Source organism: Xiphophorus couchianus, chromosome 1 (genome assembly GCF_001444195.1).
Source record: "Xiphophorus couchianus chromosome 1, X_couchianus-1.0, whole genome shotgun sequence".
Taxonomy (NCBI): domain Eukaryota; kingdom Metazoa; phylum Chordata; class Actinopteri; order Cyprinodontiformes; family Poeciliidae; genus Xiphophorus; species Xiphophorus couchianus.
In genome coordinates this window covers 13,021,487-13,048,715 of record NC_040228.1, presented here as the reverse complement: position 1 = coordinate 13,048,715, position 27,229 = coordinate 13,021,487, and the positions used below count along the sequence as shown (strand labels likewise).

Genomic DNA, 27,229 nt, shown 5'->3' with positions numbered 1-27,229 from the left:
CTGTAGCTCCAGCTGCTTCGTTGGCTCTATAAAAATAAAAACACTAACTGGAATGTGTTTTGCTATGAAAAAAATCACCATCATTCACTTGTTCTTTAAACCCGAATCCATCCTTCTCTCAGTCCGTCTTTTTAAGTGTATACATCTGTAGCGCCCCCCGGACCCCCCATCAAATGACCTAGCTGGTTCTTTTCACATTTAGAGACAGCACTTATAAAGGCTGACCCCTGTACACCCCCTTTTACTCCCTATCTTTGTAGTATTGTGGCTGCATTCAGGGGCCCCGGCTCCAGAGTTGACTGCACACACATGCGGCCACACAAAGAACACTGCACAGCCATTATGGACCTAAGGGGCCAGCCACCTTTAGCCAGTCAGAGGCAGAATTAACTGGCTCACACACGTCTCGGGTTTGTCTTGGCTACTGGGAACACCGAGGTGAATGCATTGTTTGTTTGTTTGTCTATAGAAGAAATTTTGACAGACTGAGTATATATTTAAACCTCGTCATGTTTACCCTCTGAGGAATGGCTCTCCTGTGCTGTAATCCCTGTCTGATGAGTAAGCCGAAGAACGCCACAGGCCAGTCTGAGCCACTGGAGGGAGGGGTTGCCATTGTATTCATCCCCCAAAGCATGACTGTCAGATTTATATCACCTCAGTGAATAAAGGGGTAGCTTTGTACCCTGGGGGGTTTCAGTAAAGCAGTAGGAGGACGGCTTTCATTTAACATCTGAAGGAAATAAGATGGTCATACTCCTATCCTAATCCAGCTACTTTGTCTCTCCTTACTTTGCCCCTTTTTTTATCACCTCTAGTTGTTTCCACATTCTCTCTTTTTGTTTTATTTCTTCCTCTCGATAGTGAGCTAGGAAGGTTTCTGGCCCTTGTGCAGAAGCATTCCCAGGGTTTATGGCCTGTGTGGAGGGAGGGCAGCGCTGTGTTTAGCCTCTGGCAGGACAGACAAAGATGTCTGACATTGTGCGAGGCTCAGCCATCCTCAACTCTCTACGGGGCAGCGTGGAATGTCTCTAATCAATTCAGCATTGTGGTTCTCGTATGTTCTCGCTCTGTCATTTTCCGTGGCAGGCTTAGCAAAAACCCAGACAATGCAACTAGTAGTTCTGTTCACCGGGCCCCGAGCTGTCTGTCATCTCACTTCATTTTCTCCTTGCATTATCTACTCATTTTTTCCAACCAGTGTGTTTATAGAATTGCGATAATTGAACACTGTGCTCGACTCCCACTACGTGCTCCATATGTTGCGCACTATCTGTCTTTCTTTCTGCTTCCACCCCCTCCCTCTTTTTTTTTGCCTGAGAGGGCTTAATGCTGCTTCATAGCAGCAATCTGCTCTGGTGAGTGGCAGCTACTCTGCAGTGACAAAGACGCTGATTATAGTGGAAGTAACATTTGGTATCTGCTTTTTGTAAGTTTAGATTAACCCTGTGAATGTGCTTGCATGTTTCTACTTGTTGTACAGTGGCACGAAAAAGGGTGTTCTCATGTTTTTTTTGCTTTTTTTGTCACACTCAGATGTCAAACATTCAACATCAAAGATAATCTTGTTAAGGGGAAAACCCCTAGCCAACCTGACCCTATGTGAAAATATAATTACCTCCCTTGTAAAATGATGGATTGAGTGTAATTAATCATAACTTCACTGCCTACATCCAGACCTGATTACTGACTGACATACATAATGAAGAAATCCCTTAAATAGAACCTTTTTGAGAACCAAGTAGGGTTAAAAAAAACCCCTTAAAAAGCAACATATCATGTCCAAATCCAAAGAAATATCCTCTTTTGCTCAGAAAAACTATAAAGGGTTGCAAAGCTATTTCTAATACTTCAAGACTGATGAGCAAGGAGAGCCATTTTCCACAACAGAAAAAACAGGAAACGGTGGTGAACCTTGCTACCAAAATTACTCCAAGATCACATAGACGACTCATCCAGGAGGGCGCGAAAGGCTTGACTGACCTCAATGAAGGTCAGCGTTCATGCTTAGACAAGACAAAAGTATCCAGATTAAAATGGTATCTAAATTAGAGGTACAGGGCTAGAACAACAAAGACTGGGACTACTTGCCTAGTCTCAAAGTCTAGACATTAAAATCATCCACTCGTTCTCAAAGTCCTCTTAAATGGCTCAACTCAAACAACTCTGCAAAGGAGAGCGCGCCACATCTTCTCAAAAACAAAAAAAGACTTCTTGCTGTTTAGTCCAAACCCTTAATGGAAGTTGTTGTCGTTAGTTATTACATTTAATGGGCTATTACGTTTTCAGTTCAATCAGATTGGTTTGGATAGTCTGAGAAGCGCAATTCTTTATAAATCACTGGGAAGCTGTTTTTGTTTTTTCACCCCAGGTTGTCTTTAGTCTGACTTTTTTTTTAATGTGTGTTCTTTGATGACAAAAAAAAAAGCATAAACAGAAGAAGTCTGCCTTTGCGCTTTGATTTCCGTAGCAGAGAACGTTGCTCAGGTAGCATTTACAGTCTCTTTAAGTCATTAAATATGCATAAGCTCCAGATAACGACTCGTTCTGCTGTTAGTCCTAGAAGGCGAAAACCGTGTGGATAAGACGAGGCTGGCTGACTGCTGGGAGATGACGTCACTGCACAGATTTCTTCACACACAGTGTGCCTGTGTGCTTTGGGGGGTGTGGAGTGGGGAGGTGGGGGAGCTTCTTGTCTCACTCCATCAGTTTGGGTCTCTGTTGAATCACAAGAAGAGTCTGTGTGTGGCTGCACAATGTGGCGTGCATACTCCTGTAATCATCCAGAGCAGTAAATGCAGCTGACTGACTGCATGCCAGCTGCTGTTTAACACGTCCAGGCTCACTTATTCGCTCCCCTCCCCGCTCAAGAACTGTAGAGAGTGGGAGAAAAACAGGAGGAAATAAAATGAAGATGTGTTGGAGGTTGTAGTGAGAAGTAAAGGAGAGGATGGATAAAGCAGAGGTTGGCTCGAGGTTTCAGGGAGGTGATGATTTGCTTGGCTGCATGTGCGCTCCATCTCCTCCCTCGGTGACAGAGCATAACAATGTAGGCTTTAAATATCTTTGCTCTGACCTCACACTCACATACTTGGACGTGGAGAGGGCGGATGTTAAGCGTCTGGCTTTGATTACCGTAACCTTTTACCCCGCTGCATATTTCCCTCCTCTGTCTGCAGGTAGTGCAGGTGTCTCGGTGTGTTTGCTCGACGCGCCGCAGTCGAATCTGTAATAAAGATGGTTCGGGCCAATAGGACTGTGTCGCATTCCTGCACCCAGTCGAGAGCAGCCTCTCCTGGTGCTCTCTTAAGCAACTGACGCTCTTTTAGGCTTAATATGAAGGCACAATAAATGTTTCATTTCATGAAATGAAAACAGTGTTTTGCCCTTTTCATCCTTCACCTCAGCATGGGCCTCGGGTTTTATGATTTCTGTGCAAACTCTTCCCCCCTCCCTTCTCTTTCCTTTACCATGTCTGTTTTTTGTATTCCCTTTGGCTTGAAAAGGCTCTTTACTGCCTTAGTGCTGCCACTTGCTGGCCAAATAATAGATTACAGTAACTTTCTGACTTGCACTTAATAAAATGCCCAGTTGGTGGCAGCAATAAGAAAATGAAGTGGAGACTATAGAAAGCATACGCTATAAGAATAAGCTCAAAAGATTGTTAAAAAAATATTTTTTTATCATAAGGTGAAAGAAAAAAAAAATAGTGATCCGCCCTTTTCCTCTCTCCACCACTGTTTACCTAATTAAATCTCTAAATGCCCTGCAATCCCTTTTTAATTGACTCTGTGTCTCTGCAGGCTTCTTGGCGTCTCTCTGTTGGTCATGAACAATGCATCTGCACAGAGTCACCGCTTGCCAAAAAGGCCAGCCTGTGACGTTGTAATCAAACAAAATGATGTCTGTTTATCTTGCTGTGGAAGCTTTCCGTGTCTCCTGCTCACTCCCTCTCTCGCTCTCTCTGTGTTTCAGAGTAAACGGGACCATCTGCTGATGAATGTGAAATGGTACTACCGCCAGTCGGAGGTGCCCGACTCCGTGTACCAGCACCTGGTGCAGGATCGCAACAATGAGAACGGTGAGAGCGGGGCGCAGGCTCTTTGACACATCCACACCATGCACAAAAATAGATACCCTTATCTCCGTGCATCGCCAGCCTCACACACACATGCTTGTCTGTGCTCCCCCCGGTCTGTTGGGTGATATGAGAGCTGGCTGTGAATTGCATCTCAAACAGAAACCAGATGACACTATCCCAGGCAGCCAAGCCGATGCCGTGGATCCGTGCTGTTCCCCGGGTAACACTCCCTCAGGCCAGACAGCGGCACTGTCAAGTGTTAATAACCCGCGGTGTCATGTGGCCCTTGAGCACACGCACTCTCGACACCGTCAGCACCAGAGGACTCATCATGCTCTCACACATACAGATCCACAGGAACACGGGCCGTGTCAAGGACAGTTTGCTGCTCGGTATCAAATCTGAGGACTGAAAGGAAACATGGTTATGTGCATAAACCTTAATAACACATTTACATTGCTAAACAGTGTTTAAAGATCACAACTAAGTTAAACATTATTATGTTACTGTAAACCATCCCCATTTTATTGTCACTGTCCCAAAATGATAATACATTGCAAGTATGACAATGTAATATATTTTTTGTTGTTAAAAGTTTCTTTAGGATAAAATAAATTACAAAATAACTCATTTTAAAACTTGGCAAAGCAGTCATACCCGGTAAAGCAGTAAAAATGTGCATTAACTTAAAATTGCAATAAACTAGAAAACAACCAGTAATAAAAACAGAATGAAAAAATGTTACTATCAAAGAACCAATAATATGACCATGTAATCAGCAGTTAGTCCTTAGAAAATAGAGCTTGACTAAGAATCCGACCTTAAAGAAATCCTGAAATCAACATCGACCATTAAAAAGCCTGAAAGTTGCGTCTCTGCTTTTGCTTCAGTTCAGCTCAGCATGGCTGTTGTTATCAGTCTGTTCCTGCAGCCAGGAACGCTGGATTTTCAGAGTTGTGGTCACAAGGCCGGAGCGGGGTGGCTCCACCAAGCCAAGGCTCTCGACCAGATCTGTGTCAACTTGCACCAAGGTCACTTCAGCAAGCGTGAAGGTCGACTCTATCGAGGCAGTGAATTTTGGAGCTACCTACATGAAACCTGTGCTAATGACCTCATGAATGAGACGAAAGGGATGGAAGTAGTCGGTGTTTGTTGCTCTTTTGTGGTAAAACGATGGGTTTATCGAAGTTAAACGTGCCGTGGAGCTTATTCTTGTCTCCTTTCCTGCAGATTCTGGTCGCGAGCTGGTCATCACAGACCCGGTGGTCAGGAGTCGAGAGCTCTTCATCTCCGACTACGTGGACACATATCATGCTGCTGCTCTCAGGTACAAAACAGTGCAGTGCTTTGTAATCACAGCTCTCTGGATTTGTTTAAACTGTATGAGATGTGTTTAATCTCAGCCGTCTGCCTGACTTTTAAATAACAGATGTGGGATACTCTAAGTATATAATCTTAAATGTTGGATAATTTAGCTCCCTTGTTTTGTCTTGTGCCAGTTTTACAGAAACATTTGAGGCACTTTTTAATAGCGCCCTCTGGTGTCCATTAGGTTGACTTGCTTTCCTTTTTGTTAATATACTGTGATTCTTATACATTTGGTAGATTTTCACACACATGTATTATAATCTTGGGAGGAAAAACTACTTGCATCAAAAAATAAAACACACTTTATGAGTAGAGCTAAACTACCTTGGCCTCTCCAGCTCACAGTCCTGTAATAAATACTCAGATTTCTATTTTGCAAGAAGTAAAATGATCCTGCTGCTGGTTTGCAACACTGAGCAGGTAAAATCCATGTAATTACCACTTAAAGGGTTATTAAATTCACAAGATGTGTAAAGATAGACACAATAACTCCTCCTTTTAATGTGCCTCAGCATCAAACTCACAGAGAGACCTGTCTGCTGCTCTGCGGCGCAGCGTTGGCCATCTCTCCTTAACATTAGCAGCACCGCGTGCAGGCGCAGTCAAAAAGAAAAAAACAAACACTCTTTGTCTCCGCCTCTGTTTCTTCACCCCTCCTTTCCTGTACCCGCTCCCCCCCTTTTCCTCTTCAACCAGAACCATGTGTGAGCAGTAAAGCCATGTCTTCCAGAAACCACTGATTTCAGGGAAAATTAGCTGCAACCTCTCCTACACAGAGCTCCCTTTGATTTGACTTATTCTCCAGGCTTTAGATAAACAGGAGGGAATTCCAGCGGGATGCTGTAATGCCGCAGCTCTCCAAAGTCTGCTCGCCTTAGCACCCTTTAATCTTTTCAGGGAGAGGAAGATGCTGTTTCTGTGCTTGGCAGCAGAGCCCCGCATGCGTGTGATGTCTGTTATTTTGATAGAGTCAGACACCAGGGTGCTGGAAACGGGAAATGGTATCAAGATGTGGTCAGAGCCTCACTCCCTCCTGCTCCTCCTGCTCGTTGTGGAAGGTGGGGGCGGGGGGGCGCAGGCAGGTTGAAAACCTCTCTAGATCTCTGTGGCGTCTGTCTCCAACACCTCAGCAGCAGGCATTGAGTTAAAGCAGGCATGTTGAGCTGATGTTTACGTCTTCAGCGCACAGCCTGATGCCTCATCACAAGTCAGCAGTCACTAACTGACAATAGAAACCTGCTGCCTGGATTTTTTTTATTTTCCCCTCAAATAAATAAACACCCAAAAAGCTTTTAATTCCAGATTCCTCTGCTCAGGCTTGTTGTTGTCATGTCATTGTTTGTGTCTTAAGAGTCTGTCTTCTGTCCTGCAGGGGGAAATGCAACATTTCCCATTTCTCTGACATTTTTGCTGCCCGGGAGTTCAAAGCCCGGATCGACTCCTTTTTCTACATCCTGGGATACAACCCAGAGACCAGGTGAGCTGCTGCTGGTGCTGTCTGTTTACCCCAACTGATAAGCTGGAATCGATTCCTCATCCAGTACCTTGAAAAGACCCTTGAACCATTTCAAATGCTGTCATGTTATAACTTTCAAGCTCTTTAATAAGATTTTGCTTAACAGATGGACAAAAAGTAGCATGTATGGTTATGAAATTGTAACTGTGGAGGATTTTGACAAATCTGATCAAAGAAGAAACCCGTTAGTGGAAGAAAATACTATTAAGTCCTGTTTGCAGTGTAGGAGACACGGCATTCGTGGGGAAAAAAGCGTCCTGGTTGAGAACTGAACTTTTTTGGCCAACCTGTAAAAACATGCGACTGTAAACAGACACTGCACCTTTTTCTGAACACACTGTTTTCACAATGACGTATGGTGGTGGCTGCATTATGCTGTGCGGGATGCTTTTTCTTCAGAAGGGACAGAGAAGCTGCTGAGTTTTGGTGAAGATTGATGTAGCTAAATTACACGGCGGTCCTGGAAGAAAAACCTCTTAGAGGCCACAAAAGACTTTAGACTGAGGCAGACTTTCACCCTCCGGCAGCTACAATAAAAATAGATCCATAACTGGAACAGAACGCTGTGGATCAAAGCATGTTCTTGTTAGAATGAGCCACTCAAAGCTCAGACCTAAATCCATTTGAAAATGTGTGGCTGAACTGGAAAAGTCGCTCTGTGTCTATGCTGACTGAGTTTGGGTTATTTTTGCAAAGAGGAATGAACAAGACTTTAAGACTCCAGATGTGCAGAGAGCGCTTTTTTAAACATTTTTTTTATTTGTAAAACATCTTAAATACCACTTGTGCTTTTCTTTCCACTTTAGATGTATGCGTCGCTTTGTGTTGGTATAATTCCAGGCTGAAGTTTGTGGTAATGATGTGACAAAATGTGGGAAAAAGTTTAAGAGGTATAAGGACCTTTGTAAGGCACTGGGTAGATTTTACTCTGTCTTAAAAAAAAACAAACAAATAAATCAGGACAACACCAGCTGAAAGTTTTCCTTCTTAACTGTTTTATGTTTCTTCTTAAAATAAATGTCAAAACAATAAAGAAATGTAAAATAATGAGTTTATTTTTACATTGTCACAAATAATTTTCTCATACAAAATCATTCAATGGTTCTACTTGGCCAACTGAGGTATTTTATACTATTTTGAAGCTAAAATGGTAAAAAAATGAAACTTGAAAGTCTCTATAAGATAATAAGGGAAAGTAAATCAAGAACAATAAGATTTAGTTTAATTAACATAAAAATAAAATTTCAGAAATTAAGTTAAAAAAAAATTTTAAACATTGAGGCTTTTGCTAAACTACGTCTTTAGTTTTCCATTTGTGTAAATAACTTCCTATATGCTAATAGTTGATGGACTTCAGCTAAAATGAAAGCAGAGTTGCTGATGTTTCCAGTATTTATTAAAAAACCAGATTGCGTACTGTTGGACAAATTGTTTGTCTGCTACTAATCCGCCAACACATTCAGGTCATTAAAGGTCATTTTTATTTTACATCCTTCCGCTTTATTCGTCTGTGGTTACATACTCCAACGATACCCTCTGCTCATTACGTTGATAATCTTATCAGTAAACAAAGACTGATCCTCATGCAGTGTAATTATGGGAAATGATCTGGGGAAACCCCCGTGGCTTTTAAATTGTTTTGGCATTGATTAGATTAGTTAAATTATGCACCAGGTTTTAATCACCAATCTTTTTCTTCGGTTTTCAAAGCACATTGTGTTACATTACTGCAAGAAAATACAACAAAAAAGAAAAAATAAAGAAAAAATGTGCAAATAGATAAAATGCTGATGGATTGTCTTCTTTACTGTTGGGATCTTTGTTTTTTGCATATTCGTTCCCTACATCAGGTTTCGTGTGGTGAAAACACAGATTTTTGGGGATTTTATTTTCTTAAGTGTTTCCTCTTGTTTATCTTCTCTTTTTAGTTAAAGTGGGGCTGTATTTTTTAAGTATAGAAATTAGTTTAACTACTCCCAACATGCTGCTTGCTGGGACTGGAAAAAGGAGCTCATTTGATGTTGAATTCAAGTTCAGTCTCTCAAAATTACTCTGAAAGCTCTTCAGCAATTCAATTCAATGGATAAAAGGTCCATCTCGCATTTGCCAAAAAGAAAAAAAAGGGGGAAAAAACATGTGGATGATTCCCAAGACTTTTTGGAAAATAATCTGTGGTGTGATGAGGAAAAAAAAGAAACCTTTGGTGTAAAATAGAATTTTTTTTAAATGTATCTTCAGAGAGATGATCTAGAGCTGCTTGGGGCCCTGAATGTCCCGCTGTAATTGACTTAACCCTGAATTCTGCTTTATAACAAAAAACAAATCTGAAAGAGAATGATTGACCCCTCAGTTTGTGACCTTAAACTCAGGCGCAGTTGGTTTATGCAGCAGGACGATAATCCAAACCATACCAGCAAATCCATCTCTGAAAGCCTTAAAAAAAACAACAAAGGTTTGGAGTGATCTAGTCAAAGCCTGGACTTAAACACAATTGAGGTACTGTAGCATGGCATTCAGGGCTCGAAAACCCTCCTGTGTGACTGAATTGAAATGATTTAAGAGTGGGCAAAAAATCATCCGCAGTAATTATCTTTGTCTGATATTAAGAATTTGTTCGATATGAAACATTTTAGTGAATCATAAAAAGTAATTAGTAGTGGAACAGATACTTTTCCATGGCACAATATTCTTAATATATTATGCAGTCTTGTTGCCAAACATGTGGTGTCTAGCTGCAGATCAAATTTACTGAGTGGTTTGAATAGCAGCCCAACCTTTTCAGACATGGGTGGTAAAATCCAGGCTTTTGCTACGTATGCTGCTCTCTTTTTTGAATTTGCAGCTGATGTGTATCAGATGGTGCATGAGGAAAATCTGAGACCATCTGTAAATAAATTGGAAGTTAAACTGGAACTGGACCCTTCAACATGACAATGACTCAAAACGTACTAGTAAATCCACCGAGAAACTGGCTGAGAATTATGACACGGAAAGTCCTGAGGTGAATCAAAGCCCTAAATCTCAATCTATTTGAGATGCTGTGGGTGGCTTGAAAAGGGCTGAATATGGAAGAAACTGCTCATATGTCTCACAGCTAAAGTTAAGGAGTGAAGCAAACTTTTCTGAGATTGATGTCAGAGATGAGAAGTGTTCCATCTGAAGTATTTGACCTGAAGAACTAACAAGTATACTGTATTTCCACCAAGTGGTATGGAGCAGGTCGCTGCAGAGATAAGATTTAGCATACTTTAAGATAGTACACCATCTTATTCAGGAGAGCGTCTCCACTTGGATTTTCTCTGGGCAGGAATAGTTAACCCAAACACCTAATGCATTAATTCAGTGGTGCCCAAAGTCGGTCCTCAAGGGCCGGCATCCTGCATGTTTTAGTTCTCTCCCTGGTTTAACGCACCTGGATCCAATGATGGCTCGCTAGAAGGCCTAAGAAGAACACTGACATGCTGAAAAGGTCGTTACTACCACCAGGGAGAGAACTAAAACGTGCAGGATGTCGGCCATGGAGGACCGACTTTGGGCACCACTGCATTAATTGGTCTCATTTTTCTGTCCTCCAATCAATGGATTATGTTGCGTGACACCTGTAACGCCATCCTAACTATACTGTACCACGGTACTATGGACCTACAACCAGAGGAGGCCCAGGAATGGTGCGGTATGGGTCGGTTGTATTGGCCAATTTTATAACAAAAACTGACAAAATAGTCTGTGTCGTTATGTTAAGTAGAAAGTGTAATTGTCCTAAACTTTTGCCTTTTAATTTAAATCATTTTCTATTTAAATAATTTTCTTTCTCAGAGATAAAATACATTGGACGTTGATATGTGAGCACTTTTTAAGAAAACAATAATTTAATGTGGTATCCAGTATTTTTTATCACCCGATTGTGCATGGTATAATTGTGCATTTGTATAATTTGAAGGCAAGGCAGGTGTATTGGTAAAGTCCATTTCAGCAACAGGGCTGTTCAAAGTTCTTTACTTGATTTTAAAACATCAAACAAAAACATTACATTGCAGTGGCAAAGTAAAGTGGAAAGACAGATTACAATTAGTGATGTTCTACTTCTTTATTAATTGAAGGAAACTCTTAACAAGTGGGTTTTGACCCTAGATTTAAAGATGGTTTCGGCTGTTTTCCAGTGTTTTGGAAGTTTGTTCCAGATTATTGCAGACGCTGCTTCTCCATGTTTGGTTCTGGAGATGCAGAGCAGACTTAGAACCAGAATGCCTGAATGGTCTGGAATAATACAAAAACAGTTTTATAATGTGTTTTGGAGCAAATGTTAGTCCATTTGGTGATTTATGAAGTAGCAAAAGTATTTTTAAAGTCTATTCTTTGAGCTACAGGAAATTAGTGTATAGGGACTTTAACCATTTATCTAGTTTTAGTGACATCCAGAACGTGGGCGTTTGTCCGTTTGGCAAACTTGTGAAGACTATGTTGTGATCAATTCAGCTCACGAGTTTCTCAAAATCCTGTTTGGACATTAACTCTTTAATCCTGGAAATGTTCTTCATGTAAACATTATTTTATTGACTCATGCAACTCATAAAAATGTTTCTAGCACACATATATATATATATATTACAATTTCGCTGTATTTTGGAACAGTCAGTGTTGAGATGCTCCGGTTAGAGGCTTTATAGTTGTGTGTCCATACAATATCTACTCAGGCAGCAGTGAAGAAGTCGTGTGGCTGTAAAGGAATTCACTTTAAATGATGATGATGTGTATTTGTGCACAATGGGATGGTAGAACCACTGGCAGCTGTCTGCTTCTGCTGGTGGGGGGAGCATCTTTCATGTTGCACTGACAGCAGTCCTTGTTATTGCCACCGGGTTGCCTGTGACTGTAAAGACCCCCCTCATCATCATCATCATCCTTCCTCCCTCCCTCTCCTCGTTGGGTATTCAGAGCGCTGTGTCTGCAGTATGATCACGGCGCAGAGATGAATCCCACATCCCACATGTGGCTCCGTGTGTGTGTGTGTGTGTGTGTGTGTTTACGTGCTTTGTGTGTGTGAGGTCGCGGCACATGCTCAGTAGAGCCCACGGAGGAGCGAGTGGAGCTCTTGACGCTGTGCGTGCAGGCTGAGGTCACAGCACAAGCTCAGTGAGCACCTCTCCGTGGCAGGCAGGCGAATGCGTGCTTCTCCATTTTGAGCGCCTAGGAATAGGTGTGAGAAGGGGCGGGGGGAGTTCAATCCGGCGAGCGGCGCACACACACCACACCGTGTCACCACCCAGCCTCGGGGCTCCATGTCAGAAATGGACGACCTGTTCAGCCCCCGGAGGTAGGTCTGCGCTCCTCTTCTCCTCTCCGCTCCGCCGGGGTAAGAGCTGCAGCGTCAGGGTCGGCTCGTCATATTTTCACGGGGCTGTCTGATTTGAGCCGGGATGTGTGCGAGCTGCCCGCATCGCTGTCATTGCGTCGGAGCGGCAGGGTTTGTGTCGGGGAGAAGAAAAGAGTGTCACCGCAGCTTTGCATTCCGTCTGCGCTGCCAGCAGCGTAGAAAATGCACCGCTGCATCTTAAATCCATGTCCAATATCGTCCCGATGAATGCGCGGTGTGTTTTGCAGCGGGGCTTGCCTCGACAAACAAGCCGATAAATGTGCTCCCAGCTGGGTGATTGCAACGGAATGAGACAGGCTCCATTTTGCAGCTCCTGTTTATTACCCGGCTGACATGGCGTTTTAAAGCTCCGCTGAGGAGCAGTCAAAACTCAGCCGACTCTGCTTACCAATACCAATACGTTGAAGTTGGTCTGTCTTAGCTGGACTGCTGCAATTATGTCAGTGTGCCACAAGTCTGGCGCTCTGATTGGCTGAAATTGATGGAGTGGGAGGGGTTTTCCTTGATTACACGCACGCTAAGTTGCCCTGACTGTCACGTTGTTTGGGTTTTATAAATAAGCCTATAATTACTTGACAAGATTGTGTGCTAATGCTGACTTTAAGCTGAACTTGTGAGGAATAAAGGGACAGGTTTAACATTGTTTATTGCACTCGGCAACAGGCTTTTAGGGGATTATTGGGGTGAAACGTACATAAACACCACTAGTTGGTGCAGAAAATTAATTACAACTTTCCCTCCATATATATATATATATATATATATATATATATATATATATATATATTTATTTTTATTTTTTTTTTGATATGGCTTATTAACTTACAAAGTACTAGTTGTATTACATTAATCAAACTGCTTATTTTAGTTTAGAGCTGCACCAATCACGTTTCTACTTTTGCTGATTTTCTTTGAGATCTCACATTCTGATGTTGTTTTTTTATTTTTTATTTTTTGCCCTGAGCATTGTAATGCATAAAAGAGGAAAATCTGCTGCACTCTGGATAGAGGTATTCGTTTTGAACGCAGCATAAAATTAAGTTTAACCATTATCTCCATTAAACTTCATAGCTTACGTCCCTTACCTTTATATGATTGGCTGAAAAATTGTTGCTTTCAGTGCATCAAAAGGATTAGGAGAGGATTTGTTTTGTATCTGACCTGCTGATCAAATAAATAATTAGGTGCATCTCTATCTTTAAGGAAACTCCTCAGATCTTACTGCTGCAGTCTGCAGCATTAAAGCACGGTTTTCCTCAGACATACTGTTTTTGTCCTGGAGCATACGTCCTCATTTGTCATCCTTACAACTTCCTGCCAAACGTACTGTTGACCTGACCAACTGCACATCGTCAGAAACGCATTTGCACAACTTTGGTTGTCAAGAAATACAGGCCGTGTTAGTCTAGAGTATGCTTGGTTTATGTTTTTACTCTGCAAACCCCAAACAGATATAATTTAATGCTTGTATATATTGTTCTCTTAAATAAGTCCAAGCAAACGGGTTTCACATTTATCCTCGCATACCGTGTTTTGAAACATTCAGATGGGAATCTGCCAATTTTATCCTTTTTTGGCCCTAACTGGTTAAATACTGTTAGGAAACTGATTTTCTTTCTATTTATTCAAACCATAAAAATAAATAACTGCCACTATTTTAATTTATAAGTTAATCAACCACCTCCATGCTGTTTTTTTTAAAAACCAGATAAAGGTCTGGAGCATTTGCTGTGTTGCATAAGTAGGAGTAATTTTGTAATTTCTTTATTTTCTGATGGATTCAAATTATACCACCTATACAAAAGAAGTTGCAGTTTTCTATTTTATGTGTTATAGTCCCTAAAAAATGACAGAAGTCAAAATGATTAGGTCAGATGTCAGAGAAACACAATAAGTGGGATAGTCCAAGAAAAGCCTGATGACTGCATACAAGCCACAAGTGTAAAAAACTCAATAACACTATTTTTCTTTCAGATTAGTGAGAGTTAAAAAAATATTCTGACTGTAATTTGGAGGGTCATTAATTCACAGAAAACCAAAAAACATCTGTCAACCAGAAAAAAAACCCTGCTTAGTGCTTCTCTGATGGTTTTCTGCGTCATTAGCGCTGAATGTTTGAAAATAGAGTAATGCACCAATCAGGCTTTTCATTCTGATACATATTTTTGGTTTTCTTTTAGTGGGGATTAACAGATTCTGATTCTGACCAATTTAGACGTTTCTATTCTTATTCTAAGGTCAGTACAGTTAACAGCTTTGAATCTTACAAAACGTGAACAGATTAGCCCAACTTGTGCATCAAAGCATATGCGCTTATCCTTTATCGAAGTTTCACTAAAAATTAAAATACTTCCTGTAGGTTGGTGTGTTTTATCGAGGAAAAAAAAGGAGGAGGTAAAAGAGTTATTTTGACTTAATCGATTTAATGAATAGGAAAATAAAATTATTTGTTTGAGACCAATTGATCAGCGATTAGAGGCGGCCAAGGTTAACGATCTCATATCGAATAATTGGTGCACTTAATTTAGTTTTATCTGCAATGTTCATCCTTCTTTTTTTTAAAGGCTTATTTCATTGCATTACATTTGTTTTTTCATAACTGCTGCTAATGTTGTAAAATTAAACGGATCATTTCAACATTCTCTGGAGCGGCGGACTGTTAAGGCGAGGGTCTCTCACTGCAGCTGAACGTATTTGTGCTTTTATTTTTTGTGCTGCGCTTGTATCTACGTCTGTGCCAGCACTCCTGTCAGCCATAGCTCACATTACACCTTTAATCACCCGGTCCTGACACAGAAACTGTGTAGGAGGAGACGTGTCGGAAAGGGGGAAAGCGAGCCTGAGTACCACAGGGTTTTGTGTGGATGCGAGGATCGTAAAGAGAACCAGAGGGTTTCGGCCTCTTGAGTTTCCTCCAGGTCCGGGTGATGGAGTGCAAGCTTCTCCGGGTGCAAATCACGCTGACAGATTCTGGGCCGCCTCGCATTCGCTTGTATGAAAATCAGAGCCGTTGCCTTGGCAACAGGGGGGGAAAGGCTTTTCAAAAGGAACATCTTGTCATTTTCTTTAATCCACTGCAGCTGGAGAATCCGAACACTATTATTAAACAGCAGTTTCTATGGCTACCAGCGTTTGTACCGGCAGCCGCTTCCAGAGGCTCCTCGCTCTGCACATCCACAGCCAGCTACTCCACATCTTCCCCTCCTCCTTCTGCTTTTTTTTTTATTGCTGCATCCATAATACGAGGCCTGCACATTTTCTCTGAGCAGCAGAGTCGAGAATATTCTCCTGAAATCTGTGTTTGCTCCTCGGAATAAAACACGGTGTACTTGTTGCACTTTTGGCACACTTTTCTTTATCTTCTTTGTTGCAAGTTTCCTCCTTGTCATGAATTCATATTACCACTTTTTATCCTCCCCTTTAGGTTTAGGTATTTATAATTTCTACCTCCTTTTTGTCTTTTTGTTGGGTTGTGCCAGCCTTAGTTAATTAGCTAAACATTTTACATGACAAATGTCAGTGGATAAATATTTAGCTTCGATCTCCTCCGCTTGTCTCTTCCCAGGCGACTGAACAGCACACAGGGGGAAATCCGAGTGGGACCGAGTCACCAGGTAAGTCATTGCACAACACACATCAGCATGGAAATGAGATGCTGCCGCTCACTGCACAGTTATCACGCTGAGAGGAGGCCACTCTTATCATTCATGTGGAAAATTCAGATCCAAACTGAATGTGACGCATGTGTGATTGTTTGGTTTTTTTACCTTTTCGGAGGATGTGTAACAAACTGGCAACATTTACTAGTTAAGAGCAAAACAGCTCTGTCCTCTCTGAATAACTGTTCTTCTCAGCCTGGAAAGGTTTGGAGTTTGATCTCAAAAATATTAATAAATTTTACTTTATTCTCTATTTTTCTGCCTACAGTTTGTCCTTCCTTTTGTCTTTCCTTTGTTCTGTCCTTTCTCCCCTCCTCTCTGTTTTAAGTTCTTTCTTGCATCCTTTCTTCTGTCCTTTTCTTCCATCTTTCTTCCTCATGTCCCTCGTAGTCTTTATTCTGTCTTCTCTTCCTTTTTTCATGTGCTCTTACTACTTTTTCTCTTTCTCTCCTTCCTTTTTTGTGTCCTGCTTTAATTCTTTCTGTTCTTTCTTGTTAGCTCTTGCTCTTCCTTTCATTTTTCTTTATTTCTTTCCTTCTTTGAGTCCTTCCTTTTTCTTTGCATGTGTCCTATGTCCTTTCCTCCTCGTGTCCTACATGTCTTCTCTCCTTCTCTTTGATGTCCCTTCCTTTCCTGTTTCCTTCCTTATTTCTTTCCTTATCATTTAATCCCTCCTCCCTTTCTTCCAAGGCAACTTTATTTTTTTAGATTATGAAATGAAAGTAAAGGCCTGAGTACTCTGGAAAGTGGAGTCTGAATTTATCCATGAGACCCTAATTTTATAAATGTAAGGCTCCCATAATAATTATTGTATAATTTTTAGGTAATGGGTGGAAAAAATTCATTTTTTTCCCCGACCATAGTATTTTTCTAATTTAGTTTTATTAATTAAATGCACAAGTATCTCATAGTGCTGTGAGACCTTCTTTACTTCAGCTCTTTCAGCATTTGTAAACATCACACAGTAAAAAATTTAATTCTTGCTTGGGCTAGTTATGAGTATCAAGGTATAGCAAACTCTCCGTTGTATTGTTGCTATGATTTAAAGTCCTTTTAATTTGTTGCTGGAGATTTTCTGGCCCTATTGAGTATTTCGGTGTAATCCCCACCTGTTGCTGCTCACTTCAAGTCAGCTGCCTGAAAACAGATTGGCACACCTTTCCCCTGCTTAAGTATTGGTGCCAAAGCTCAAACAGCATCTCCCATTTCTGTTGTTAAGCTAATGTTATTTTAAGACGGGCATGTCTGTTTCTCCATCCAGGAGTAAACGGACCTGCCAGTTAATAGCAGTATGATATGCTTTTGTTCTATAAAACTCAGAACAGCAAAAGGTTATAATATTCTGTCTAACTATCATTGGGGAAATTACCACTATTCTAAACTTTTGCTGAAGTTGATCAAAATCATCATAATAAATGAGCACCATCATTATAACTGCAATGATCAAAATACAATTTTAGTAACAAAAAGAGTAGTTTCTGGTCTTTCAAGTATAAACAGTTTGACAATGTTAAATAATTTTTTATTGATTCCATGATTGACATGAGAATGGATGTTTCTTTTACTCAAACCCTTTGTTGCCAAATGTTTACCAATAAGAATATTAGAGCATGTTGATCAGTATTGCTAGGAACTGTTGCTGTGTATTTGTAATTTAGTTTTACTTATATACACACATATATACAAGTCAATGTAAGTTCAATTACAGAAGCATTGTAAAAAGGATTATTCTGTAGATTGATTTCCAAACTCCTCGTTCATTAATTAGTTCCTGATTAAAACGCTGTAGACAGGAACTAAAAATTAATTTCACCTTGTTTCCATAGTTTCAAAAAGCATTTGGTGCTTCAATGAAGCCAGTGTTTTCATGTAAAAAAAAAATAGTTAAATATCCCGTTTGAAATATCAGCAAGTTTTTAACACCACTACCTCATTTAGAGGATTTATGCAAACTCACATCTTTGTTTTAACAGCAGAAGTTCAGAGTTGTTGTGTTTCGGTAATGACTTTCTCTGTTGTGATGTTGAATCGTTGTGACTCTAACTCGTCCCCACTGCCACCACTCAGGCTCAAAGTGAAAAGTTGATGACAAGGGGTTGTAAGCTGATATTTCTTTTCTTTTTCTTTTTTCTTTTCCAAGCCTGTGTGTGCTATTTGTAGTGTGATACCATCTGTCTCTCTCCTTCTCTGTGGACCTAATTAGGCCAAGCTCCCAGAGCTGCAGCCTTTCCCCTCCCCTGGTGGCCAGGCCGTGACCGAGAATGAGGAGCTGGTCTGGATGCCAGGGGTCAACGACTGTGACCTTCTTATGTACCTCAGAGCTGCAAGGTGAGCGCCCCGAAACAGAAATCCATTCTAATGCACAAGTCTGGAGCATCTAAGCTTCTAGGTCTAGCTCACTAAAGACATCCGCTGCGGGGTTTTAAGATGGATTAAAAGTGTCATTCCACGTCATCCTGCCATTGCAAAGCTGACATCTGAGAGCATTTGCATAATTTTATGTTAAAACATGTCTGCCTGACCTAAATATCCGTGAAAGTACAACATCTGTGATTTGTTATAGTTCATAATTGACATTGTAATGCCACTTATTGATGTTGGAGTTCATTAGTACGTCATCATGGGGGTGATGTAGCTTCACATGTTTCTGGTGTTGAACTGCAGTATATCCAGTTTGCCACCATCAAGACAAAGCTGTGAAGATGTCTCTTACTACTTACATTTTTTTATTCGGTTCATCAAGTCTTCACAATACTAGGGAAGCATTCACTAACAGTATTTCAGTCATGATGATTGCGGTTAACAGGCATTTATGACACTTCTTTCTCATCTTCATGATTTAACCTCTACTCTTCCTAAACTTCAGCATCTATATCAGATAATGTCATCGAAGGCAGAAAGATTATTATGTACCAATAATACATTGGTACATAATGTATTCTTTAACATGACCTGTAATGTCATGTTAAAGAATTATAATTTTTTTTTACTCAACCTAATTTTTTTTGTATTATTTTTTTGCTATTTTAATGTTAAAACTATGTGTTATTTGTTTGTCTGCAGGAGCATGGCTGCCTTTGCAGGGATGTGTGACGGAGGATCGACAGAAGATGGCTGTCTAGCCGCCTCTCGAGACGACACTACCTTAAACGCACTTAACACTGTAAGTCGTCATGCAGCGGCAACTAAATGGTTGCACAATAAAAATCCCTTAGTTGCTGAAAGTGTTTTTGCAGTTTTAGCTACAGTTTTATCTGTGCGGTGATGAGGCCTCTGAGACAGCGGACACGCTCCCCGTTTCCCTGCCTGTGAACCCAACCTCAGAACCTAACAATATATTGCGCATAATGAGAGATTTGTCCATCATATTGACAATGAATGCAGGGGAATCAAGCACAACAAAGAGATTAGAATCATCATAAACAGGGGATTTATATGCCGACTCTATAAACTAGAAAATTAGCATAGCGAACGGGTCATTGTCTCTTGACCTTCTGCTGTATTTGCAATTCCAATGAGTAATGCTTGTTTGTTCTCAGAGGGAGAGCTCCAGCGCTGCCTGTTTCACCCAATTGAATGTGACGGAGTGCTTAAAGCTCCACAGCTATCGCCTCTTTTCACTGTTGCTCCTCATCCCCAGACTGGTTTTCAGGTCTTGGCAGGCATTTCCGCTGATGCTGGAGATTTGTACTGACAAGTCCAGTCACACCTAGATGTGGAATATTTTTTTTCTTCTTATCTTGCATATCAAGTTCGCATGTGATTTGGTTACAGCTCAAAAATCCATCTGCAGGTTTCCTGGAACCTTGACACATTTTAGAGCCCTGCAATTACCATCTATTAGCTGGGTTTCCGTGACTAACAAAGTAGCGAATGCTTGTGAAGTGAAGAAACATGATACACACTTTTTAATTATTTTCTTTTAATAAATAAAACTGAAAAGTATTGCGTACATTTGTAATCGGTTCTCCTTCACCCTGACACTCCTGAAATCCAGTGCAAATGATGTACTCAGTAGAACAGCTGTTAGGCTCATGGTAACTCTGGAGGAACTGCAGAGATCCACAGCTCACTATAGGAAGACAACCTTCAAATCCTGTTTGCATTTTGCCACAAGCCACAAGGAGATGCAAAGGGTGCTTTGATCAAATTAAACCAGAATTGAACTTTTTGTTCTAAGTCCAAAACGGTGTATTTTGTGCTAACATAGCCTAGTCAAAGTCTAGGCGCAAAAACAGTCGAGAGGGACTACTTAACTTTAAAATGTTTGCAGAAAGTCTCCATCCAAAACTTTGGATGAAGACTTTCTGACCTGTTATGTGAAGAAGAAAGGGCAAAAATGTCCATCTGGTTCTACAAAGTTTTCTACAACTCAAAGAGGCTAATCGTTTTCAGATTTAGTAAAAAGACATCAATGCACCCTTTTGCTTCCACTTCAATTATGCACTATTTGAAACATTAATTGTAGTGTGACAACATATAAAAGTATTTTTCTTTATTTTTGTGTATTTTGTTGCCTTGTTGATATAACTGTATGCTTTTTTTTTTTTTTGTGGTGGTTGTTTTCAGCTTCACGAGAGCAGCTACGATGCAGGCAAGGCTCTGCAGCGTCTGGTGAAGAAGCCGGTACCTAAACTGATAGAGAAGTGCTGGTCTGAGGATGAAGTGGTAAGAGAAGCTGTTTTTGTATTTTTTTAAAAATGCAGATTCATCAAATGCCACTGTTTTCTTTATCTATCCACTAATAGTATCTTCAGGTCAGTGCAGCGTTTGTCTTTAGAGGGAGCTGTTGAGAGGTAACGGAGCTCTTGGCCCGGCCTCACGCGGCTTCAGTAAAAACGCTCTAGTTTTCCAGCCCCTCCGCTGCTTAAGAGCAGCTGCGTCCTGTTTATCACCCACAAAATAAATCTTTTTGCACGGAAGTCTGGAAAGGGAAAAGATTGGGGGCTGGTAATGTTAGCCTCCATTTGTATTTAGAAGTGAGTTTCACCGCAGCTGCCGGAGGGCTGGAATCAGAAAATGGCTGATCAAACACCACTTCATGGGTGGGAAAGGGGGAAATGAAAGCTCTGAATTACAGCATGTCAAACCGAATGAGCACTGCGGCTATGGCTTTCATGCGTTTTGACACACTGGGCTGCGTGTTTGTATACCCACTGCTTTTTAAAGATAACACCGCTGCCTGATCTGACTGTAGATCTCAGACGGCTCAGTCTCTAAGTTTATTCTTCTTTTAGGCAGTTCGTTCATTTTCCATTTTGGTGTGTTTTTGTTGAATTCAGATGTTTTCTTGTTGCATTTTTGTTCTCCACGCGTGCTCACAAATACTGGTAATGAGCACATATGTCTCAATCACACATGACTGGAACATTTTAGTAAAGCAGGAGCTCTTTGTTGGACCATAATCACATTATGGTCCAACAACATTAAATCACCTCTGCTGTTCTTTTGTGTGTTACTTATGAGTAACACCTGACACCTGGCTTTAAAAGCTGATGAAGGTGATCTGAGCAAGATGTCTTGGCCTCTAGTCAACATGGGAAAGACAGGGGGACAAGCCGTTCACTTATGGCAGATATGTCTATATTTATCACATGAGAAGAGAAAAAACAGCAGTTTAAAAAATCGTATCCATCCTGCCGTCACATGTATAGACTGGTGTAACAGCGTTGCGCAGACCAATCTGTCGACTGATTGGTTGGCCCTGATTTCTTTAATTTTGTGTGATCGGTCGATGCAGTCTTATCCACAGATCTTATCTACCTACTGCAAAGGTCTGAAGATCAGCCACTGTCCTGTTTTGCTCTTCCGTGACATAGGGCTGACTGACAGATCAAGTTTAAGTTTCTCATTTATATTTGAGAGCACCAAATTGTGCAGGTAAAATAAGTTTGTATTATTATGGTTTTATTCAATGTTTTTTTTAAATAAATTAAGATTGGAACATTGAAGGTGTATCGTGACCTCATGACACCTGAGAGTGTCAGCTGTAAAAAAAAAAAAAAAAAAAAAAAGAAAAGAAAAAGAATCGCAGGTCGGTCTTTTTAAAGATCAGTGATCCACCAGAAAACTGCAATCAGTGCATCCCTAGGATGGAGTTTTCAATTTACCCCTAAGATGTTTACCAAAATCTTAGGCTTTAGTCAGGTACGACTAAGATTGCACTTTCTGAGTTTAGCATTTATAAAAAAGGGTCAGTATGTCACATTTAAAGTGTGGTGAAAAGCTCCTTGGAGTACTGCTTGGCATCATTACCTCCTTTTGCACATCTTAACTGGAGATTCTTATAATAATCATGGTGCTGTAATAATCTTTACAAAGTTGCCTGAAAAAAAAATAAAAATTCCTGATCCGATTTAAAATGCAGTGAACTTTTTTTTTTCCACTTTCTGTTAATTATTCAGTGGAAGTAAGCCAGGAAACATTTTTCCCCCCCTACTAAAAGATCAAACAGAGACGCACTGGAATAATAACGCTCCATTTCTGTGTGGATCAACGTTGAATCACGCATGTCGAGACTCGTCTATTAATTCCTGTTTACGTATTCGTGTGTCTGCTCTGTTACGTAAGGGTAGCCGAGGAGTCGTCAGTGTGTCCAGAGTATTTTGGTTCCCGTTCAGAGCCCGAGTGTGTTTGCGTCTGTTTCTGGAGGCACTCAGCCTTCTGTTGGCGCTCCACCTGCCTGCGGACGCAGTATCTCGACACCGACCCGTCGAGGACGAGGCTCGCAGCGATCTGATCACCACTTGACCCTTTTCAGCACCGCAGCCTTGAAGGACAGGTGTAAATGTAGCCCCAACCTTGACGCGCCGACAGAAGCCAAGTCCTGCTGCTCTTCATTTATTTATCAAGCCTCGCTCTGCCTCTCCTCTGCTCCTTTCCCCCCTCCTCTCTGTCCTCCAGGACTGGCGTAATTATTTCTGCCTGTGCTTTTTCACCCCATCAGATGGTTTCAGATGTGAATAAAAGTGACAGCGGGGCCATTGAAATGACAGAATCAGCCTGTCTGCAGGGCCACTTGTCACCCTCCCTTCTTACGTCTTTTCCTTCTCCTAACCTACGTCTGCGAGCTTCCCTTTCCTGCAGTGTAGTGTTTCAACCTGGTCTAAACTCTGAATTCACCGTTAATGTATTTAATCTCACCGCACAAATAAAAATAGCTCATTTAAAAGTCCTTTTCAGACTGCTCCGCAGAGACAAACACCACTAGGAGGCACTTTATTGGTATCCTGGTTGGGAAGGAAACATTTTAGACAGTCATCCCCTCAGCAGTTTGTTACTCTGATGTTATTGGAGCACCTTTTGATGAGCCGGAAACTCGTCACGTTGCCTTCTCACGGGTTCAGCGACGACTTGTAGATTACACCAGACAAAACTCTCATGCATTATAAAATAGGTAACATATAAAACTATGAATAATTCATCAGAAACATCAAGTGTGTAGCCTAACCCTCCTTGTTGCGTTTCCGCAGTGGGCTGTTAAAGTCAGAGTGTCGTTTTATTTAGCCACAGTGAAAGAGCAGACAATGTAATCTGTTGTTGTGGTTGGATGGAAGCTGCTTCTGATGGTCAGACATGAAGCCAGTCGTCTGTTTTTAAGACGTTACCTCAGACCTCATCCTATTTATTATAGCCTGGGTTCATCTGCAGAACCCAACAAGTCCAACCCAGGAGCAGAGAGCACATTAAATAAAAGACAAACAGGTTGTCTCTGGTTATATGTTGCTATTACATCCTTGCAGCGATGTTGCAAAAAGGAAATGATGTTTTACCTCCAAACAAAGTTCTACCTGCTCATCTGTGCTCAGTATGCATGAAACCACAGCTGGTTACCATGTCACTCTGCACAACTTCTGATTTTGGTTTTAGTCTTTAAAAGGAAAAGAACTGTAATGAAATCCATTTCAGTTCCAGTTTATAGCTAGCCTCAACCCATATTAGAGTGTAAGCATCACATAAAGTGGAAAATCCAGTTCTGCTGACATTTATTTTGATTAATGAAAACTTTAATCCTTAACAAATATCATTTTGAAAGGGATATATGCATATATATATATATATATATATATATATATATATATATATATATATATATATATATATATATATACTTAAAACAGATTTTTCTCTAAAATTATGCATACAGATGTGACCAGTGTGAGAGTTCTTTGTTTTGCCATAGACACCCTACTTTTTTAATTGGTATAAAACATAAAAGGTTTTCACACCTTTTTTTTTTTTTTTTTTTACATTTACAGAATCAATAATAGCCATGACCTCCATATGTCTCGTCTTTTAAGGAGAATAAGAACAACTGTTGAAAGAAGAACCATGAAAGTATCATTTAAGGCAGTGGTCCCCAAACTACGGCCCGCGGGCCAGATGCGGCCCGCCTCCACATTTGGTCCGGCCCCCTGAACAATACCAGAGTATTTTCATATATGTGCATTTTTATTTGATAAGTTGGACTTTTGCAATAAAATGTTCCTTAGTAATGAACTTTATTTATTATTAACTATTAGTTAGTAACTATTTTATACATGCATATAATTGACCCTATCCCTTTTTTTTATGTGGAGAACCCAGTGTTATTTGGTTATTATTTATTTCATAAATAGTGTTATTTCCTGACTTTTGTTCTCTGAAGAATCCAGAAAAGGTTATTTGATTGTGCTTTCTGAAAAACAATACATTTTTATGTTTAGCACTCTTACAATCGTCACACTTTTTCTGTTACAAACTGACCCCGGCCCCCCCATCAGAGAAGAGACAAGTTATGTGGCCCTCACAGGAGAAAGTTTTGGGGACCCCTGATTTAAGGTTTCCTAGAACCAGCTGCTCTGGTCCAGATGAGACCAAATGAAACCTTTTGACCTATATGCAAAGCAGGGAATGTGTTACAAAAAACTAACAATGCATTCAGGCCTGAACACAGCATCCTCATATTTAATGATGGCGGTAACTGCATCGTGCTCTGGGAATTTTTGTGTAGAAACTATTTATAAGAACTGCTTTGTACTAAACTGGTTAAAAATGCATCCCAAAACACTTGCAGCTGTAATTCTAGCTGAACAGAGTTCTGCAAGTTGATTCAGGGAAGCTGAATACAAATGATTTGTTTTTATATTATTTTTTCAAAACATTAATCCCACTCTCCTTTGTCCTTAAATCCCACTAAAGCACGTTGAAAGTTGTGATCAAAACTTGACACTAACACTGTCTGCAAGACACAAAGTATTTTCAAACCTAGACTTTTTGCTCCTGGAAACCAACAAGAGGCTCATCACCTGTGGCAGCCGTCTCTAGCACTTGTTACCAAGTGGTGCTAACCTTGCATTGGCCAACAGGAGGTGCCATACAAACAATCAGAAGCAAGCGGCAGCAGCCGCAGTCTCGCTGTGTGCCACCGCGTCGGAGACACAGGCTGATCTATGACTGCTGCAGGGCAGGAGGTCTATTTCTCAGCCAGCTGCACTGTGCCGCGGCTTATCTCCGGCTGTGTCCGTGGTTGATGGATGACTGCACTGAGGTGCAGAGGTGGAGGGAGGAGGGTGGGTATTAAAAAGGAAAAAAAAACAGAGAGGATGGACCAGCAGCCCCCCAGTGGTAGAAAACGAGCATTCACACAGCAGCAAAAACACACAGCAAAAAACCTGTCTGGCATCTCTGTTCAGATCAGTGTATTCTATTGCATTCACAGTACAGTGCCAGCAAAGTTTTTTTGGGTGTTTTGTAACTAAGTAGCGGGCAGGATGGGTGTGTACTGGAATTTCCTGTCACCTTTTGTGTCAGTACATGCTAGAGAAAAGCAGACGTTGTTACTTCACTTTCCAAAGGTCGTGTTGTGAGGGCTGCCACATTTGTAATGGGGTAAATATAAACCGTTTACACTTGGTCGGCTGGACGAACCTTGGGTCTACAGAGAGCCATCTTTCTTTTAGACTCGTACTAAAAGGCCATTCCTCCCTAAACATCTGCACAGCTTTTTAAAGATCTAAACATAGATCTTTTTGTGTGTCTCTGCAAAGAGGATGTGGCTAGTAAAGTGTCTGTCAGTGTGGTTATTCCTGTTCAAGTGTGTTGTGATTTCCTCCCTTTTACACCGTGGCTAATCTTACTACAAGCTTGACGCTTGATGGAAGAAAGTGTTTTTTTTCTCTTTATTTTTGGCTCTTTTACTGAGTGTCAGCCCTTTGGGTTTGCACACAGCAGGCTCGGTAAAGGTCATCTTTTAACAACAAGTCAAGTATAATGACTCCATATTGAGTGAATGTAGCTTTGTTTTTCGTCCGACGGCCCTGCGTCACTGTTTTCGGGGAATGACATTTAGTGGGAATTATGTTCCATGTGTGAGCCTGCCCTCTGTTTGTCGTCATCACGATACCATCTGTGTGCCTGTGTCTACATTATCTTAACCAGTTTTACAACTCCAAACAATCGGCCTTCGAGCAGGACATACGCTTACACAATGGGCCATTGAAATATTCCCCCTTTTTTTTCTGCTTTTCGTCCTCCTTTCATACGTCTCCTCTCAGGCCTCACAATGGTGCACTGTTCGGCTCTGAGGGGAAACTCGGGGAGGGTAAAAAGCGCCAGCTCTCTGGAACACGCTCAGAGAGAGAAGCCTGTTGTTTCTGCACAGCGGATGGCCATTTGGTAGCACTTCCACCCAGCTAAAACCCCCTCGCCTCCCACCCTCGTTTCTCCGTCTCTCGGAGCCCCTCCTCTGCCTTTGTTCCCTAGCAACCAAGGGCTGGAGCAGTCGGAGCAGGGGCAGAACGATTCAGGGAGCAGATTGGCGGATGATTTATTAGCTGGGCTGGAGAGCAGTGAGCCTAGGCAGCTGAAATGGAGCCTTAAACTGGAGCCGACATGTAGAGAGGAGGGAGGGAGCCAGCAAGAAAAAGAAAACTGAAGAGAGGCGGGAGGGGGGAGCACGCATGAAGCCCAGCTATTAAGATATGATTGGTTCAACTGGGTAAAAAGTACAGTTATGGGACATAATTAAGATGACCTGATTAGGTCAGACTACATGAGCAGGTCTAATTGATTTTCAGTATAAAAGCTTCACTGGCTCGTGTAAAGATGTATTGAAAGAGACATGGAAATGTCTAATTCTTGCACAAAAAAAAAAAAAATCTAATATTTTAAGGTTTTGTGTGTCGTCTCCACTCATGACCTGAATGTTTTGCTTAACACCAAATCGGATTACCTAGAATGAAACGATGTGT

At 41.1% G+C, this 27,229-nt stretch overlaps 1 protein-coding gene across 4 annotated transcripts in view; it reads left to right on the top strand.

Annotated features, from left to right (window-relative positions):
• The window catches only part of rerea (arginine-glutamic acid dipeptide (RE) repeats a), a 177,792-nt gene that overhangs the window by 120,270 nt on the left and 30,293 nt on the right, over positions 1 to 27,229 (top strand). For 3 of the 4 annotated variants that reach the window (XM_028018163.1, XM_028018172.1, XM_028018154.1), the window contains exons 4-10: positions 3,976 to 4,081; positions 5,312 to 5,408; positions 6,822 to 6,926; positions 15,905 to 15,953; positions 18,202 to 18,326; positions 19,062 to 19,161; positions 20,568 to 20,666. In XM_028018163.1, the coding sequence (XP_027873964.1) occupies positions 3,976 to 4,081; positions 5,312 to 5,408; positions 6,822 to 6,926; positions 15,905 to 15,953; positions 18,202 to 18,326; positions 19,062 to 19,161; positions 20,568 to 20,666 (681 nt within the window). Of the gene's footprint in view, positions 1 to 3,975; positions 4,082 to 5,311; positions 5,409 to 6,821; positions 6,927 to 12,049; positions 12,280 to 15,904; positions 15,954 to 18,201; positions 18,327 to 19,061; positions 19,162 to 20,567; positions 20,667 to 27,229 lie in introns of those variants that run through there. The other variant, XM_028018182.1, reaches the window with a different exon arrangement.